This window comes from Camelina sativa, chromosome 10 (genome assembly GCF_030686135.1).
Source record: "Camelina sativa cultivar CO46 ecotype springtype chromosome 10, ASM3068613v1".
In the NCBI taxonomy this organism is placed as follows: domain Eukaryota; kingdom Viridiplantae; phylum Streptophyta; class Magnoliopsida; order Brassicales; family Brassicaceae; genus Camelina; species Camelina sativa.
In genome coordinates this window covers 11,858,309-11,874,979 of record NC_141889.1, presented here as the reverse complement: position 1 = coordinate 11,874,979, position 16,671 = coordinate 11,858,309, and the positions used below count along the sequence as shown (strand labels likewise).

At 39.9% G+C, this 16,671-nt stretch overlaps 3 protein-coding genes and 3 pseudogenes across 7 annotated transcripts; 4 read left to right on the top strand and 2 right to left on the bottom strand.

Moving 5' to 3' along the window:
• Window positions 1–656: 656 nt before the first annotated feature.
• LOC147936024 (uncharacterized) lies at window positions 657–1,175 on the top strand. The gene has a single exon (XM_087470142.1). The coding sequence runs from the start codon at window positions 800–802 to the stop codon at window positions 1,064–1,066; it is 267 nt and encodes an 88-aa protein (XP_087326268.1). The 5' UTR covers window positions 657–799; the 3' UTR covers window positions 1,067–1,175.
• On the bottom strand, window positions 1,133–1,851 carry LOC104718734 (uncharacterized). Its single transcript, XM_010436533.3, has one exon. The coding sequence runs from the start codon at window positions 1,813–1,815 to the stop codon at window positions 1,252–1,254; it is 564 nt and encodes a 187-aa protein (XP_010434835.1). The 5' UTR covers window positions 1,816–1,851; the 3' UTR covers window positions 1,133–1,251.
• Window positions 1,852–1,930: 79 nt separating this feature from the next.
• On the bottom strand, window positions 1,931–5,291 carry LOC104718732 (transcriptional adapter ADA2b). 5 transcript variants are annotated; one of them, XM_010436530.3, is made up of 12 exons: window positions 4,913–5,291; window positions 4,519–4,574; window positions 4,256–4,428; window positions 4,024–4,089; window positions 3,804–3,929; window positions 3,629–3,704; window positions 3,484–3,529; window positions 3,387–3,406; window positions 2,924–3,143; window positions 2,628–2,838; window positions 2,322–2,546; window positions 1,931–2,241 (listed from the first exon to the last, which is right to left on the bottom strand). In XM_010436530.3, exons 1-12 carry the CDS (start codon window positions 4,960–4,962, stop codon window positions 2,050–2,052), a joined length of 1,461 nt encoding a protein of 486 aa, XP_010434832.2. In that variant the 5' UTR covers window positions 4,963–5,291; the 3' UTR covers window positions 1,931–2,049. The 5 variants fall into 5 exon arrangements, with proteins under 5 accessions (XP_010434832.2, XP_010434831.2, XP_010434833.2 ...); XM_010436529.3 differs by having other exon boundaries at window positions 3,484–3,532; window positions 4,913–5,285; XM_010436531.3 differs by having other exon boundaries at window positions 2,924–3,131; window positions 3,484–3,532; window positions 4,913–5,285.
• Window positions 5,292–7,403: 2,112 nt separating this feature from the next.
• On the top strand, window positions 7,404–8,333 carry LOC147936023 (putative splicing factor 3A subunit 1; annotated as a pseudogene).
• A 265-nt stretch (window positions 8,334–8,598) lies between these two features.
• On the top strand, window positions 8,599–10,247 carry LOC147936022 (uncharacterized; annotated as a pseudogene).
• A 4,404-nt stretch (window positions 10,248–14,651) lies between these two features.
• On the top strand, window positions 14,652–15,410 carry LOC104720304 (uncharacterized; annotated as a pseudogene).
• The last annotated feature ends 1,261 nt before the right edge of the window (window positions 15,411–16,671 follow it).

Here is a 16,671-nt window from a genome sequence, read left to right as displayed (position 1 = left end):
TGTATTTTAATTTGCTGATGTGTATTTTTTTTAATTTTTTTACTCAAAATCGAAAAACTAAACCCAGGGGTAAATTGTAATTACACTTAGGGCACTAAACATTTGAGTAATTTTCTTGGATTAATAACATATGAATAATAAACCAACTTTTGGATAACATCTGAGTAATTGTTTAATTCTTATAATAATGGGTTTGTTTTTGAAAAACCCATTAATGGAGAATGTCAGAGTTGTTCTGATGGTTAAGAGTTTTTGTTTAAAAATCTTATAATGTTAATCAATTACTTGAGTGGTAATGTTCCAATGTGGAGTTTTATAATGTAAACTAAGAAAAGAAAGAGGATGTTATGCCTTTCCATTGGATATGAAGAAAAGGAAGAAACTTTGCAAAGCGATCAGCGATTCCTTATTCCTTCTTTATTCTCTTACACAAAGTCTTTCGTTTGGTAATCATATCATGAAGAAAAAGAGACAAAACCCATCTTCCGGACAAAAGCATCATCTTATAATGACGATTATGTCCCTTAACATTCACTAAAGATAGGGTATTCAAGTCAGTAATCATTGATTAGTGGGTTAAACTATTGTAAACAATGGAATCTCACCAAACACACAGCCACTTGAAAAGGACTTGAGAACTTGCGTCTGATCAACATAGCCCAAAGGTACCAACTTTCAAATCAAAACCATCTCAATCTCCTTCCTCATAAATTGCAGTCTTCAGAGTTCTTTTGGCTTCAACAATTTCCCTCTCTCACCTCTGTTCTCTCTCTCTCTAACCGAGTTCAATCACAAAGAAATGGAGATCCAAACAAAGCTAATGGAATACAGATTCCATTTCATGGTGGCAATCATGGTGAGCGTGATTGTGGTGTCGCTCATGTACGCAGCACCAAGGATTGTGAACATTTTAGCCTATTTCTGGCCTCTGTTTGCGTCAACTGGAGCCTTCTTGGCTATGGCAATCACCTTCGGTGGCTTTCAACAGGTCTCAGAAGAATCCACCGGCGAGGGACTGATGGATTACGTCGCCGGACGGCCTGAAGATTCTTACAAATACTATTGAAAACATTTGACAACCAATTCTCACATCTTCTAAGAGCTTTTTACAATGTACATGATTTGGTGTAACTTTTATGTCAAATAAAATGTGATTGATGATTGTGTAACAAAAATATAAATAGATCAAAAACACAAGAGCATAAAAGCAGAGTATTAATGAAGAGAAGAACAAAACAAACTATAGGTTGGTTAATAACTGTAATCATAAGCAAATTCGTTTACACCGATCATTGCTGAGACAACTTGGGAGACGATATAGAAGCTTCCACCTAAGATGATCACAATGAGAACAGCGGAGATTGGGTTCTTGAGGAGTTCGAAGATAGGCTCAAAGACTGCGGAGAGGGCTCCGGTGCTAACCGTGAGAGCGTAAAGACCGTACCTTCTTACGTTGTCCCAAAACTCTTCCATTAAAGGACCTTCTGGTCCAAGCGCCATAGCTTTCTCTGCATCCATTCCCAATACCAAAGCCATCATCAACCCTACTGAAACTCCACCCACCACAGCATGTCTCCAGTGCCGCTCCAAACCCTGAGGTTGTGGTGCTGGTGCTTTTTCAAGCTTGCTGCTTCTGCTCCTTTTTGAAATTAATCTTCTTCTGGCTGAGCCGCACCGAACAAGACATGATGTTCTGTTCCTTATGCTTGAGCTCGGAAAAGCTTGAGCTATTTCAAATGATCTGTTACTGCTAAAATGGAGGTGTGGTTGCAGACAAGATAGTTTCATTTTGGGGAGAGACATCATCGTCGTCATCTCACCTCTTCCTTTCCTTGTACTTGTAGGAGTCAGATTCTTTCTTATATACTAAAACATTGGGGTTTAGATTGTGTGGCTATCATTCACCTTATCTCTTTTCACAATCTGTGGATAACTTAATTGTTTTTCTATTATAAACTAATTTTGACAAGGTGTAATAAACAAGGTTATGTCAACAAATAACTCAACAGAGCTCACACATATATATATGATACAACACTACACAAGCCTTTAAAGTTGAGCAATGCCCTTCTTCACAAGCATATCATAAACTCGATCCACTTTGGTTGGTTCAATCTTGAACAGGCTATATGCATCAGACTTCTTCGTCACATTCCCTTTGAATATCTCATGTGACATCACTTGTTGCATCTGTAGATAAACCGGTGGAACCAACTTGACTTCGTTGCACAGACGCTTCTCCTGCAAAACAAACAACTCTTCTTTCAGTTACAACTTACAACAAAAACTCATTTCACACTGTTCAGTATCTAGATACTCACGGATTCAGACAGCAGTTGCGACTCTGTGAATCCAATCAGGTCCAAATCATTCACATAGCTTGAAGAAGCTTGCACAGGAGGTCTAGAGCCTATTTCCCCCACAATTTGACCAAATTGACCGCTCTCTTTCCCTCTGTTCATCCCTTCTTCATTCCCTCTCTTCCTCTTCCTCCCAAGATACCTCTCCGCTTCAGCCGTCGAACGACACCCTGCCACTTGAGCTTCCTGCCCCATCCAACCCAAAACAGTGAGTCACATCCAGTCCAAGGAACCAAACACACAGTTTGAGAGTAGCAATGTCCTTACCTTAAGATCTTTGAGTCGTTTCACCATGCGGTACTCGCTTACAACACTACGGAGTAGCTCGTCGTGCTCCTCTTTTGAATGAAAACGCATAAAAACGTCCAAACGTCGACACTGCACTTTCTCCTCCTGAGACAGGTCCTTCTCAAAGGGATTTGGGTACAACAAGTTTCTTTCTATTATGAATTCTTTCCTACGTTTCCTCTCATCAAGCCTACAAACATCACACTCACCTGTGTCAGAGTGGGCAGCGGCAAAAAAAAGAGACTATGTTCACTGTTTTATCTTAAAGGATGTACCTTTTCGAATAGATACGCAACACACGCAGCTTCAGCTCATGTTCTTCAGGAGTATCATTATCTTTGAACTCCATCTCAGCCAAGAGTTGCTCAGCATCATTGTCGTATTCAGGGTCAAACTCTTCTCTTTTTTGGTTGTAATTACTCAATTCAACCAAAGAGTTGTTTACCGGGGTGGCCACAGGTTTCTTTACTCCAAAACTCCTGTCTATATGAGACTCTACCCACAAAGCACGTCAGAACAAAGAAAAAGGGAGAAAATATCAACCAGTATAAATACAATGACCGATATTGGGCCTTTTTTGGATCTTTAAACTTCTTACGTACAAGAGCCAGATGATTCCATTTACGAGATTGTGATCTAGATATAACTATTGGTGTAAACTAGAGAAACTATATAATACAACAACAAGCACACCTATATTTTAAACCAAACATATAACATACCAAGCAAAGGACCCACCTTTTTGTGTATCTTCAACTCTGCGAGAAAATTGGATAAAAGATGAGAAAATGATAAGGTATCACTGTACAGTATCTGTGAAGAACGAGAGACATACTTGACTTTAGGAGGAGAGAACGGGTACTCTTCTTTCATGTTCTGCTCTGCTGCCAAATAAGAAGCCCCATCAATATCAGAACTAAGATAGCAAAACGTACAACGAAGAATTACACAGCCATCAATTAAAGTAGAGTAGCACATACCTTTCTTGTCATCAATGCGTCCTTTTGCCATTGCTTGAAGTTCTTTTCTGTTCTTCCCTGCTACATGTGACATATCCTGGGAAATAAAACGTATCTCCCCTGGATCAATAAGTTGCACAAGGCTAAGCATTATTGTGGTAAATATATGTTATCTTAACAGATCGATGTAGCATACTGGAAGTGGGAAAAATGGCGAGTTCAAATAAATGTTTCTGTAGTGCTCGAGACATTGTTCTTTACTCTTGGTTCCCACATGCTCCGCGACCTCCGCCCAGTTTCCCAAGCCATAAATTTCAAGTCCCTGAATTGAAAGATTAAAAGAAATTACTTTTCTTTCCACTGAAAGAAACAGAATTTATAGAACCACATATCATTATGATAAAAGCAAGTGGTACCTCCAGGAGAAGCATTTCATCATCAGCACTCCAGTCAGGACAAATAAGCGGGAAAGTTAGATTTCCCTGAGAAAGCAAATGAAATATAATTGGTTATGATTGGAACTCAAACAAAAGATCTATCCACTGAGTCCTAGGTGATGAGAGTAAAGAGAAAACTCATCACTCTCTCAAAGAATCAAACTTTTTGCTGCAACCTAAAAAGTAAAGGGAAAGGGAAAGCCAAACTAACCATAACTCGGTAAGGGTGATCACATTTGTGCGGAGTGATCTCAGCTCCAACAGACATACATTCAACACAGAGATCAAAATCGGGACAGACGGCACATTTGATCCTAATTTTGCCAGTAATGTCTTTCTGGCAATAATCGCAGTTATACTTGCCTCCTCCCTCAGTACCTGGAACTGTCTCCACAAGTAGAGACGTTAGAACAAAAGTGGGATCTTGACAGGAGAACAAAAAAAAAAAAAAAAAGTTTGATGAGTAATTTGTACCCGTAGATGTCGACTCAAAGTTCTCCACATTAGCCGCATTTTTCTTTTTCCTCGTTCTACAAAACAAAGGCAAAACACAATTTTATCACAAAGATCATAGGAGAGACTATAGCTACTGAAAAGCCACAAAAATTGAAGCAACACTCATTGTCCCAACTACAAAAAGCAATGATTATAGCGCAACGCAGATTCAAACACATACGAAATTCGATCAATTCAGCACTAGTGAAAAAGATTTAAAAAAGCCTCAATTTTGAAGCGATGCTCTCATTGTCCCAATGATACAGATTCAAAGAAACTTGAAATTCAAATCAAATTCAGCAGAAACTGGGAAATTAATTACAACAGAGACCAAAAAAAAACCCAATTGTGAGTGAATTTAAAAGGAAGAAACCTCTGAGTAGGGTCTTCGTAATTGTGGAAGTTCCCACGAGAGCGACCCATTGATGCTTCTCAAGTTTGGGAATTATGCCGAAAACCAAAAAGGATTGAAGAACCCTAACGTAATGCCACCAGCATCGAAGACAAGATCGAAGGGTACTTTAGCTTGTGGGGTATTCGCTAAAACTAAGTATTTACGGAAGAAAGATCTAATCGGAATTGAACAAAACTCAACTCGGTCGGAATTTGTCAGGTCGGATCTGTGTAGTAAATTGACCTGAGAAAAATTAGGGAAGCTGACGAAATTTTGTAAAGCACTGTGCTTTTAGATTTTTCGGGTGATGCTCTCTTTACTATATATATTTTTTAATAAGCATTGCTAATTTACCTTTGCTCAAAAAAAAAACAAATTTTTACTTATGTCAACGCAATAATCCTAAACTTTTTTTTTTTTGTCAACTGTATTTATATTATAGAGAGAGAAAAAACCCAAAAAATACGGCATCTAATTTCTTTTTAGACGTTTAATTCTTCTATTTATTAAATTTTCCAAAAAATACCTGCTTTAATTTTCGTTGTCTTTAAAAACCTTCATTTAATTAATAACGGTAGATCTATACTTAAGACATAACAACTGTTAACTCTAATGACATAAATATTAACCAAAATTAAAATATAACCCCACGTAGTTAATTAGAGGGAACTAAAGATATTGTTGCCCTCTTCTTCTTCCCCCAAATCGATTTCGAGTTGAACCCTAAAACCCTAAACATTACAATTGAAATTAACAACGGTTTCATACCTCATCTCAGTCGATTATTGCAACGAACACACCACACAATCAACTATAACCACAACTACTCAGACGGCAACTATCATCGCAATCAAAGGAATTCGGGATTTGAAGTTTGAGAAGAAAAATCGCTTTTAGGGTTTTAGGGTTCTAAAACTCGAAATCGATTTGGGGGAAGAAGAAGAGGGCAACAATGTCTTTAGTTCCCTCTAATTAACCATGTGGGGTTATATTTTAATCCTAGTTAACATTTCCTTCATTAGAGTTAACAGTCGTTATGTCGTAAGTATGGATCTACCGTTATTAATTAAATGAAGGTTTTTAAAGACAACGGAAATTAAACCAGGTATTTTTTAGGAAATTTAATAAATAGAGAAATTAAACGGCCAAAAAAAAATTAGATGGCGTATTTTTCGGGTTTTTTCCCATTATAGAGATGGTTTTTTCCCATTATTAACAAATGCCCTTTTAGTTTGTTTCTTTGAAATATATTCTCCTATATATTTCAAAATATTGTTTTGCTAAAAGGGCATTTGTCAAAATATTGTTTTGCTAAACGAGAAAGTTTTTAGAGATTTTTTGACAAATGCCCTTTTAGTTTGTTTCTTTCAAAAATATTGTTTTTAGGTGACAATTTTCAAAAATATTACTACTGAAATGTTTATAAAGTTTTATAAGGTTTTGAAAGTATTTGTTGATGATAACAGTTATTTAAAAACTCAATCAAGTTTTTGTAAAGTGTTATAAACTTTTAGAAGATTTTTATAAAGTTTTACAAGATATTAAAAGTTTTTATAAGATTTTTTTAATAATATTTATACGGTATTTATAGGAGAATTATAAAGTATAAAGATAGTTTGTGTATGCTTTTATAAGGTTACACGAATATATTTCAAATTTAAAAAAAAAAAATTGGATAAGGTTTTTAAAATGGGATGTTGGTGTAATTATGTTGCAAAAGATGGTGTGGAAGTACGTTGGACGCGGTTAATATCCTTATCTTATGTTGTTAAAAAAAACAAACGTGATTAACTGGTTGGTAAATGATTCCTACAGCTTCGAGACCATATATAGTGCATGATTCGTCATCTGAATAGATAGTACTCGACATCCATAAAGAATAATTGAATACTTTCCTTTTATCTCCATAAACTAAAAGATTGCAAAGATTGTTAATTTCTTTTTTTTTTTTTTTTTGTTAATTTCTTATTTGATAATAAAGAAAAAGGAAATTGATAATCTCTATTTTACTTAGAATAGGGAATTAGCATGTTGTATGGCTTAGACCTATTAGTATAAATAGGGTACTGAGGCTAGAGAAAAACTCACAATTCCTACCAATTGAATCTTAAACTTGAAGAAATAATAGCTTGAAGATTCAAGGAGGGTTAAGGGGTTTTGAAAGGTTCTTTATTTTCTAATAAATCGATAGAGAGTTGCTTAATCCCCTGTGTTACTTGTGTGATATCGTTCAATCGCTTAGCTCTTGTGTTTTCACGTTCATACAAGTGTTAGGCTACGCCTAGGGCTCCGTTGATTTGTTCTCTGAGGATCTTCTCCGTTTCTTTGCAATAGTTGGCTAAGCCCGTCTTAAACAAATATGGGACCTCTGTCAAATTTTTAAAAAACCTAAAAACTTTTAATATTTTTTTTTTTTGAAAAAATTGGACCCTTTTGCTTAAATAAAATTTTTAATATTTGGGATAGACCCATGGCATTTGCCTACTCTGCCATGGGGTAGAGACGGCCCTGTTGGCTTCTTAACGACGTCACTGAAGCTCTCGCGGCGTGTCTGTTACTTCTCCAAAACCCTAATTAAGTAAGTCGTTTCCCATGGCGGATGTAGTAGATTTTATGCCGATAGCTCCGCTCTTTTTGTTACCAAAAAAGGGATCGAGATGGAGAGAAAGATGATGAGAGATCAAGATGGGAACAAAGAGTACTCCTTCTTGTGGAGCTCAGATCCTTATCACGCTTATTACCAGAAGAAGCTTGCTGAATACCGTGCTATGAAACACGATGGACCTATTGATCATATCAAGATTAAGGCTAGTGATTATGGGTTAGGAGGTGATTCTCCATTAAGGGTGAGGGTTCCTTGCAAGATTCCAGAGCTGCCACTTCCAATTCGCCTGGAGCTCCAACCTCGAATGATGCTTCCACCTAGAATAAGGCGTCCGCCTCTACCACCTCGCAAATATGTCATTATACTCCCTCAAGGGATCACTGCCAAAGATCTTGAAACTATCAAGTCCACTGCCAAGTCTGTGGCTCAGCATGAGATGTCTCATATGTTGAATTTGAATCCTCATGAGTTTCAGTTTATTAACCAAGGTGATTGGAGGCATCTATACTTCAAGAAACTTGTTGCTGCTTATCTCGTCGAGAGCCTGAGGAGGGATGACAAGATAGAGTTGGTGGCGTCAGAGTCGGAGACTGCCGCTTATGAAGAGTCCTTCCAACTTTTTTTCGAGGCAAAGAAGAAGCTACATGAGGGTGAGGGAGCCCCGAGTTAGCTGCGGTTGATTCGCATGAAATGGTGTGGACGCTACTGCTTGTACCTCCCAAGTCTGAGCCAAAGAGGCAAAGGTGTTTTTCAATTGCATACTACAATGTATGTGGGAGAAAGACCTTGATTTAGTTTCCCCTGCCTTTCAATCTTTTAACTCTGTTTCATTTTTCCTTTAAATCTTAAAACATATATTTAATGTATGGATGTGAGTAAACATATGATTTTGTCTATGGTTAGTTATATAACCACCACCGAACCTATACTAGTCTGCAATGTATTATAACTTTGTTTTAGTTTTATCAAAATATATTATTAAAAAAAAGAACAATATTTTAGAAAAAACGAATTTTAGTAGCTAGCTGTTTAAGAAAAAAAAAACGGGGATATTCATAAAATGACGGCTGCTGAAGGCGATTCTAGGGTTTCACGTGACCATGATGCGACTATGATGGATGTCGGGGTTAACGTTCGTCCACCAGGAGATCCTCCAGATGGGCAGCAGTCATGGGTGAGTAGAGTGACAGGGAGTGGTTCTGGTGGTGTTTTGTCTCCGGAGGCGGTGTTGGAGGATAGTTTTGTGACGGAGAGAGTACAGTTGGAGTTCCCAAATGGGGAGGATGGGGAGCCTGTGATAACGATTGGGGAGGAGGTGTTGACTGCAATGAATGGCATGTGGAAGAAATGTATGATCGTTAAGGTGTTGGGACGTCACATGGCGGTTGCTGTTTTGTCTCGGAAGTTGAGGGAGATGTGGAAACCAATGGGGGCGATGTTTGTTATGGATCTTCCTAGGCAGTTTTTTATGATACGTTTTGAGAGGGAAGAGGAGTATTTGGCAGCACTAACTGGGGTCCATGGAGGATTTTTGGGAGCTACCTGTTAACGCAGGCTTGGTCACCTGATTTCGACCCGCTGAGGGATGAAATTAGCACGACCCCAGTGTGGATTAGGTTGTCAAATCTACCGGTTAATTTTTATCATAGGGAGATTTTGCGAAGCATTGCGAAAGGCTTGGGAAATCCTGTGAAGGTGGATCTTATGACACTTAATTATGAGAGAGCAAGGTTTGCTCGCGTTTGCGTGGAGGTGAATTTGAAAAGGCCCCTTAAGGGATCAGTATTGATTAATGGTGAGAGGTACTATGTCTCTTATGAGGGGTTAGGCCACATTTGTTCTGGTTGTGGAGTGTATGGACATTCTGTGAATGCCTGTCCTCAAGGAGTGCGAGCACCGGCGGTGGTGGCTATACCTCCGGTAGACGAGTCTATGGGGGTTGGTGGGGAACCGCCTCTTGGCGATGGGTTTACAGTGGTAAGGAGAACGAGTAAGAAACTAGTATCGGGGACCGGGCAGGGACGGTCGGGTGCCGGTGGAGATGGACATGTCCAGGAAAGGAATCTTCGGGAAATTCCGATCAATCAAGTATTCCAGAATATTGTTACTTCGAACAGATTTGGAAGGTTGAATGCTGATGAGATTGCTTCTGCACATAAGGAAGGTGTGGTTATGAGGGAGGAAGATAAGGAAAATGAGAAAATATTGGAGAACCCTCGTCAAGGAAGGGTTGTTGGGCAAGGAAAAGATAATTCAATTGGAGGGAGTTTACGGGAAAGTGAAGGAGGTTTCTCTGGTGTCTTTAAGGAACAACGGGCCGTTCACTCTAAGCCCATTGGGAAAACTGGATTGAAAGCTTATGGGTCTAAGACAAAAAGAAATAATATTGTAAGGCCCGTTAGGGGGTTGGTGTTTGGTCCACTCCGTGGAGATTTGGAGATGTCAGCTTCCGGGAAAAGGTTACTGATGGAGTCTGAGTTTGTTGGTCGGCAAGGAGAGGGGTTGATGGCTGGTCTAGTGGAGAAAGGAGTGACAGAGAGCACGACTAATGACCAGGAGGATCGCGTGGAAACCGGTCAGTCGGGTGATTTGGTGAATTTTCAAAGTCGTGAGCTTGTGATGTTTGGTGTGACGCCGGAGGGTGAGGCGGAGGTTGTAGGAGCATGCCCCGGGAATTCGTTCATGGATGTTTATCTTAGTTATGATTAATTGTTTGATGTGGAATTGTCGGGGGGCAAATAAACCTAATTTCAGACGATCGATTCGATATATTTTGAAGAAGTTTCACACGGATGTCTTAGCAGTTTTTGAAACACATGCCGATGGTGATAGAACGCAACGTATTTGTCAAGGATTGGGGTTTGAAAACGCATTTCGAGTGGATGCAGTGGGACAGAGTAGGGGTTTATGGTTGCTTTGGAGGAATGGAATTGGGGATTTGACAATAGTGGAATCAGCGGATCAGTTCATTCATGCTAAGGTAGTGAATGGGTTGGAAGTGATACACTTGATTTCTGTGTATGCGGCTCCTTCTGTTAGTCGCATGAGTGGGTTGTGGAGTCATCTCAGTAGTGTGGTTCAGGGCATTGTGGAACCATTAGTTATTGGGAGTGATTTTAACACCATTGTTAGGATTGATGAAAGAACTGGTGGGAATGGTCGTCTTTCACCAGACTCCATAGAATTTGGTGACTGGATTAACCGATTGTCACTTATTGATATGGGTTTCAAGGGGCCAAAGTTTACTTGGAAACGAGGACGTGTAAGGGATAATTTCATTGCAAAAAGGTTGGACCTTGTGTTTTGTTGTGGTCATACTAGGCTAAAGTGGCAAGAGGCGGTTGTGACACATTTACCTTTTTGTCATCTGATCATACTCCCCTTTATGTTCAGTTGAGTCCCGTGGTAGTCAGGGATCCTACTAGGCGACCTTTTCAGTTCGAAGCTGCGTGGCTAACCCACCCTAGCTTCAAGGATCTGTTAGATACCTCTTGGAGCAGAGATTTGTCTACTCCACAGGCATTGGATGGGTTACGTATGAAGCTCCAAGTCTGGAATAGAGAAGTCTTTGGAGATGTTCAGCGACGCAAAGATAAACTTGTGAAGGAGATAAAGGAGGTCCAAGATTTATTGGAAGTGGTACAGACTGATGATTTAATTCAGAAGGAGGACGATCTAATAACAGAGTTTGATGTGGTGCTTGAACAAGAGGAAATCATTTGGTTTCAGAAGTCGCGTGAAAAGTGGATCGTATTGGGGGACCGTAATACCACCTTTTTCACACTTCCACTATTATTCGTAGGCAAAAGAATAGGATCGAGATGTTGCGGGATAATGATGGAAGATGGGTTGATGATCCCTCTGAGTCAGAAAAATTGGCCATTTGTTTTTACAAACGACTTTATTCTCTTGACGATGTTGATGAGTTTGTTGAGAAGTTGGATCCTGTAGGTTTTCCTTCGTTAAGCTTTGCGGAGATAACAGACTTGAGGAAACCCTTCTTAGGTCTGGATGTTGAGAATGCAGTAAGGAGTATGGGGCGTTTTAAGGCCCCGGGACCAGATGGATTTCAACATGTGTTCTATCAAGACTGTTGGGAGATTGTGGGAGCATCTGCAACACAGTTTGTGATGCAATTTTTGGAGACTGGTTTATTACCAAGTGGGACGAACGATGCAATGCTGACTCTTATAGCTAAAGTGGGAAAACCAGAGACGATGACACAGTTTCGACCAATAAGTCTCTGTAATGTCTTGTTTAAAATGATTACTAAGACGATGGTGATGCGATTGAAACGTGTGATGCCTAATTTGATAGGTCCTGCACAGTCGAGTTTTATCCCAGGGAGATTGAGTGTGGATAATATTGTTCTGGTCCAAGAAGCGGTTCACTCTATGCGTAGGAAGAAAGGCAGGAAGGGTTGATTGTTGTTAAAATTGGATTTAGAGAAGCCTATGATAGGATCAGGTGGGATTTCCTTGAGGATACGCTTTATGCAGCTAGATTACCAGAACAGTGGGTCCATTGGATTATGAAGTGTGTAACGGGCCCTTCGATGACCTTATTGTGGAATGGAGAGAAACCAGAATCCTTCACACCTTTGAGGGGACTTCGCCAGGGGGACCCTTTGTCACCATACCTGTTTGTTCTTTGTCTTGAGAGGTTATGTCACCAGATTGAGAGAGCTGTGGGTGTTGGAGAGTGGAAACCGATAGGTCTCTCGCGAGGAGGACCAAAGCTTTCTCATGTTTGTTTTGTTGATGACCTCATTTTGTTTGCTGAAGCTTCTGTTAATCAAATCAGAGTGTTAAGTCGAGTTTTGGAGACTTTTTGTGTTGCTTCAGGTCAGAAAATTAGTTTGGAAAAGTCCAAGATTTATTTTTCTGGTAATGTGCATAAAGACTTGAAGAGGATGATTAGTGATGCAAGTGGCGTTAATTCTACCACTGATTTGGGGAAGTATTTGGGGATGCCAGTTCTCCAAAAGAGGATAAACAAGAACACCTTTGGAGAGGTACTTGAACGAGTCTCCTCACGATTGGCAGGCTGGAAAGGTCAATCTTTGAGCCTTGCAGGGCGTTTGACTTTAACCAAAGTTGTGTTATCATCAATCCCTGTTCACTCGATGAGCTCTATTGCACTACCTAAATCAACTCTTGACTCACTGGACAGGATTTCAAGATCATTTTTATGGGGTTCCACGCCTGAGAAGAGGAAGCAACATCTGTTGTCATGGACACGGGTTTGTAAGACTAAACAAGAAGGTGGTTTGGGGATTCGGTCTGCTAGGATGATGAATACTGCTTTATTGGCCAAGTTAGGGTGGAGATTGTTGAATGATACAGGGAGTTTGTGGGCTAAGGTGTTGAAAAGCAAATATAAAGTGAAAGATGTGCATGATCTCTCTTGGCTGGTGCCAAAAGGTACTTGGTCCTCTACCTGGCGGAGTGTGGGCTTAGGCTTGAGGGAAGTAGTGATACCGGGATTAAGCTGGATTTTGGGGAATGGCCAGAGGATCCTCTTTTGGCAGGATAGATGGTTGTTAGATGTACCGCTGTGTGATGTTTTGATAGAACCGTTACAGCCTGTATAAGTTTCAGTGACTGTTTCAGAGGTATGGAGGAATGGGCAAGGTTGGAGGTTGGACAAGATTGCTCAGTATGTGCCAGAGCATGTCCGGTTGCATTTGTACTCTGTCGTGTTGGATAATGTTACTGGGGCGAAGGATCGCATTTTCTTGGGGTGAGGGCTTGGACGGGAAATTCACGGTTCGGTCGACGTATAGTTTTTTAACTCGCGATTATACACCTCGATTAAATCTTAGCAAATTGTATGATCAGGTATGGAAGGTGGTTGCCCCGGAAAGAGTGAAGGTCTTTTTGTGGCTCGGAGTAAATCAGGTTGTCATGACTAATATGGAGAGGAAGAGGCGACATCTCTGTGATAATGGTATTTGTCATGTCTGTAAGGGTGGAGAAGAGACTATTCTTCATGTGTTAAGAGATTGTCCTGCTATGTCTGGAGTGTGGAGTAGAATCATTCCACGGAGACAATGGGATAGCTTTTTTACACAATCGTTAATTGAATGGGTGTATGACAATCTTAGGGACAACATGGTAGTGGGTGAGAGTCTGTGGTCTACCTTATTTGTGATGTCTATATGGTGGGGATGGAAATGGCATTGTGGAAACGTTTTTGGAACTAATGGTAAGTGCAGGGATCGTGTGAAGTTCATTAAAGAGTTGGCTAAGGAGGTGATTCAGGCGCATGTGAAGTCACGATCCCAGAGGCGGACGGGTGTTCGGGTGGAGAGGTTGATTTCGTGGACTAAACCGAGGGAGAACTGGCGGAAATTAAATACTGATGGGGCTTCTAGGGGTAATCCTGGTTTGGCGACTGCAGGAGGGGTGCTGCGGAACGCGGATGGGGTGTGGTGTACTGGATTTAGTTTGAATATTGGGGTATGTTCTGCTACTTTAGCGGAAGTGTGGGGAGTTTATTATGGTTTACATATTGCTTGGGAGTATTGTGCCACCTGTGTGGAGTTGGAGGTGGATTCGGAGGTAGTGGTTGGTTTTCTTAAGAAAAGGATCGATGATTCGCATCCTTTGTCCTTCCTAGTACGCTTGTGCTATGGCTGTATTTCAAGGGACTGGCTAGTCCGTATTTCTCATGTGTATAGGGAAGCTAATCGTCTTGCTGATGGGTTAGCGAAGACGGTTAGCGAACTATGCGTTCTCTTTACCGCTTGGGTATCATTCTTTTTCTATTTGTCCGGATGTTGTTCGTTCCGCAATGGTTGAGGATGTTAATGGATCTTCGATCCCATGTAATGTTCGGTTGTAATTTCTTTTCTTTTTCTTCTAATAAAACATAGGGGACATTGTCTCCTATTTCATACAAAAGAAAAAAAGAAAAGAAAACTGAGTTTTAGTAAAAATAAATAATTTCTTTAAGTGCATACAAGTCGAATTTATTATATAAGGAGGAGAAAAAATGGAAAACACATTACTAATTAGGATATCGAATCTATAAATATGAGTTTGCTTACTTTTTGCTTCAGTCTCTCTCTCTCTTTCTGTTTTTCATCTCTCTTATTTTCTCGGTAAGGAAACAAAAACCCTAACGATGACGATGGCGATGAAAAGAGGAGGAACAAAGAGAAAGATTGAGATTAAGAAACGGGACACTAAACAACAACGCTCGGTGGCTTGCAGCAAACGCCGTCAAACTCTTTTCTCCAAAGCCGCTGATCTATGCCTTCTCTCCGGGGCCAACATCGCCGTCTTCGTAACCTCTCCGGCAGAGAACTCAGACGTTGTATACTCCTTCTCCGGTTACTCTCCTGCCTCTGAAATTGCTGACTGTTACCTCAACGGCAAGCGTCCGACTTCTATTAACCCCCAATCCAAGCTAGGGTTTTGGTGGGAAGACACTGATCTCTACCGTTATTGCGACGTAACGATATCTCTGAGTTAAACGTGATCGAGGATCGTATGATGAGAACGAGGAAGCATCTGATGGATTGCCTTGAGAAGAAAGAAAAATCACAATTGTTTCCAATTCTGATCATCAAAACCCTAGCTCCTTTTCTCTCGACGAAAACCCAAAGTCCTCTACTCCATCTTCCTGTGATGAATTTGCTTCTTTTGAACAGAACTATACTTTCTCCTCCCTCGAGAAGATCTGTGGCGAGCCTTCATCACAAGCTACTTGTTACTATGACCAAAACCATACCTTCGCTATTAAAGATCTCTACCGCGACTCATCATCCGGTTACTTGCTGAAACAAGATGATGGATTTGTTGAATCTTTATGGGAAACAGAGTGACATAATGACATAATGAGTATATTCCAAGAACCAGTCCTTTAAGCACCGTCCTTTAATATTTTTTTAAACTCTAACTTGATCTGTTCATTACGTAATTACCTTGTTATTATTCTCTGTTTAACGATCTTGGAGATTCATGTTGTTTATTTGTTTTCAATTCAATATTGCAATATTATAATAATCAAAAATGTCTATTGTTTGTCTAGTCGAATCTGGAAAGTTGTGTTCTGTTCTGTGTCAGTAAATTTGGTTTTTGTGAATCACACAGTGTGATTCTCAAAATCAAAACAGTTTTCACTTTTTAGAATTTCAATCTCGAACCTTTGAGAAACTAGTACAGTATCGAATACTGGTTAGATTCAGAATAGTAGTGCTCTCTTCTCTTGCCAATCTTGTTTAAAAAAACGTTTGCTTTTTTACGGTTGGATGCAATCTTGAGTAGAAGAAACAACAATGTTACAGTAGTCAGTAGTTAGGGAAGAATCTTAAAGCTGTCTTTTTTGATTCTCCAAATCCATTTGAGGGTTTAGAGTTATAAAATATCGCAACAATACAGTTTCATAACTTCTTTGTATGTTGTGGTAGATTCATGTATCAAAGGAGGTTGGAACATTCGCCGGAGTGATCGTTAGAGACTCAGATTCGATCATCAGAGACTTCAATGGATGTCCCTTCACCAGTTGATAAATTATCATCCATTGATTCAAACCCAGATGAGTAAATAAATTTTTTAGCTTCTACGAATTTATTTTTGTTTCTTTCCTTCGATTTTTTGTGGTTTGATCTGCTTGGATGTTTGAATTTTATTCGATTGTTTTGTCTGAATCAGGGACAAAACTTGTCTAGTGCTTGTGGCAACTGGGAGTTTCAATCCTCCTTCTTTAATGCATTTACGCATCTTTGGTGGGTTTTACCATATCATCATTGCTTTGATTTTATGCCTTGTTGATTCTGTTATTGTGTTAGCTTTTTATATTTTTGGTTTAAGGATATGAAAAGAAAGAAGAGCACAACTTTAAAGGTTTTTGGATGTTCATCATGTTAAACCAAATCGTTGATGCTGCCACTGTTTGTTCTTCTCATGAGGAGGGCAGTCGGAGACTGCCGCTTATGAAGAGTCCTTCCAACGTTTTTTCGAGGCAAAGAAGAAGCTGCATGAGGGAGATGAGTTAGCTGCGGTTGATTCGCATGAACTGGTGTGGACGCTACTGCTAGTACCTCCCAAGTCTGAGCCAAAGAGGCAAAGGTGTTTTTAAATTGCATACTACAATGTATGTGGGAGAAAGACCTTGATTTAGTTCC